General features: G+C 31.8%; 1 protein-coding gene across 1 annotated transcript in view; it reads right to left on the bottom strand.

The window, feature by feature from the left end:
- Positions 1-491: 491 nt before the first annotated feature.
- Positions 492-1,843, bottom strand: part of ociad2 (OCIA domain containing 2) — a 14,574-nt gene continuing 13,222 nt past the window's right edge. Inside the window, exons 6-7 of the mRNA XM_014027541.1 lie at positions 701-779; positions 492-571 (exon numbers count right to left, since the gene is read on the bottom strand). Coding sequence (XP_013882995.1) covers positions 713-779 — 67 coding nt within the window. The 3' untranslated portion in view covers positions 492-571; positions 701-712. The remainder of the gene's footprint in view (positions 572-700; positions 780-1,843) is intronic.

Here is a 1,843-nt window from a genome sequence, read left to right as displayed (position 1 = left end):
TTCCTGAGCTGAACCTGTTGAAGAATGTGTTCAGCTCATTTGCTCTGTCCCGATTTCCATCCATCCAATTCTCCTTTTGCTTCATCCCTGACCACACATCTCTGATATTGTTCCTTTTCAGTTTACTCTCCAGCTTCCTTCTTTAAACCTCCTTGTTGTCTCTGATCTTGACTTTGAGCTGCTTCTGTGTACTCCTCAATAACTTCCTGTCTTGATCCCTAAAGGCTCTTTTTTTGCTCATCAACTGAAATCTGTGGCATTGTTTATGGTTCAGAAATTACAAATATTGTTTCCCCACATACTTTAGGGTGGCTTGTATTATTATTTTCTTCTGCTTTTTCAATATTTAACCTCAAAAGAATAGTTTTTATGGTTTCATATGGGACTTTGTATGTAATGCATGTAAAAACACTTCCCTTTTCTTTGACTGACAGGATTGTTGCTCCCTCTGGTGGATATTTAAAGAAATGTGAACAATGAAGAAGAAATCCAAAGGTCATTGTAGTGTTTATTATAGAGATGGAAAAACAGATAAATCCCCATCAACAGTCATTCTTTGTTTATGATGAAGCTGAAAAGAGAAAAATAAATACATGAAAAAATTGTATTTGTATTTGTAATTTACAAACAGAAGTCAACTAAAATGATTAGTTTTTTACTGTGTTTTTGTGGGTTTATTTTTAGATTAAATATACTTTACCAGGCATTGGCTTTATTCTTGTACTGAAGGTGCAGCTTGGTCTTTTTTCTTACACTCTTCACACACGTGGTTACAAAATCTATTAAGAAAACACAGTGCTAAATGGCAGAAGCATGAAAGGTTACTCTGTGTGGATTTAATATATTTTCTCTTTATTTAACCGAAAATATGCAGCAAGGACATTTTAAGCAACTTGAATATAATGTAACACTTTTTTACGACTGAGTATTAGGGCCAGACTACCAGAATGATTTTAAATCACGAGAATAAAGTCAGAAGACAATGAGAAAAAACTTGAGAACTCCTACATGCGGTTTTACCACTGCATCAAAACGTGAAATGGTGAACATCTTGTGAAATTAAACTTCAAAATCAGTTTTACAAATAAGGACATACTTAATTTTTAAACACATCAAAATCAAATTATAATCAGTAGCAGGAATTTGAAACAATTATGCAAATTAATGTGTCCATTGTGTCGTTATTCTCATAAAATTCTGATTTTATTCTCATAGTACTTTGACTTTAATTTCATAAAGCTTTGACTTTAATTTCATAAAGCTTTGACTTTATTCTCATAATGCTTTGACTTTATTCCTATAGTACCTTGACTTTATTCCTATAGTACCTTGACTTTATTCTCATAATCTTTTGATTTTATTCCTATAGTACCTTGACTTTATTCTCATAGTACTTTGACTTTATTCTCATGCTTTGACTTTATTCTCATGCTTTGACTCTATTTTATTATTTATTCCCATAGTACCTTGACTTTATTCCTATAGTACCTTGACTTTATTCCTATAGTACCTTGACTTTATTCCTATAGTACCTTGACTTGTACCATGACTTTATTCTCATAGTACCTTGACTTTCTTCTCATAGTACCTTGACTTTCTCATAGTACCTTGACTTTCTTCTCATAATGCTTTGACTTTATTCTCATAGTACATACTTTATTCTCATAATGCTTTGACATTATTCTCATTGTACTTTGACTTTATTCTCATAGTACAGAATTCATTCTTACTGTACAGACTTTATTCTCATAATGCCTTGACTTTATTTCTATAGTACCTTGACTTTATTCCTATAGTACCTTGACTTTATTCTCATAATGCTTTGACTTTATTCCTATAGTAC

Source organism: Austrofundulus limnaeus, unplaced genomic scaffold, assembly GCF_001266775.1.
Source record: "Austrofundulus limnaeus strain Quisiro unplaced genomic scaffold, Austrofundulus_limnaeus-1.0 Scaffold660, whole genome shotgun sequence".
In the NCBI taxonomy this organism is placed as follows: Eukaryota; Metazoa; Chordata; class Actinopteri; order Cyprinodontiformes; family Rivulidae; genus Austrofundulus; species Austrofundulus limnaeus.
This window is presented reverse-complemented; position numbering and strand designations above follow the sequence as displayed.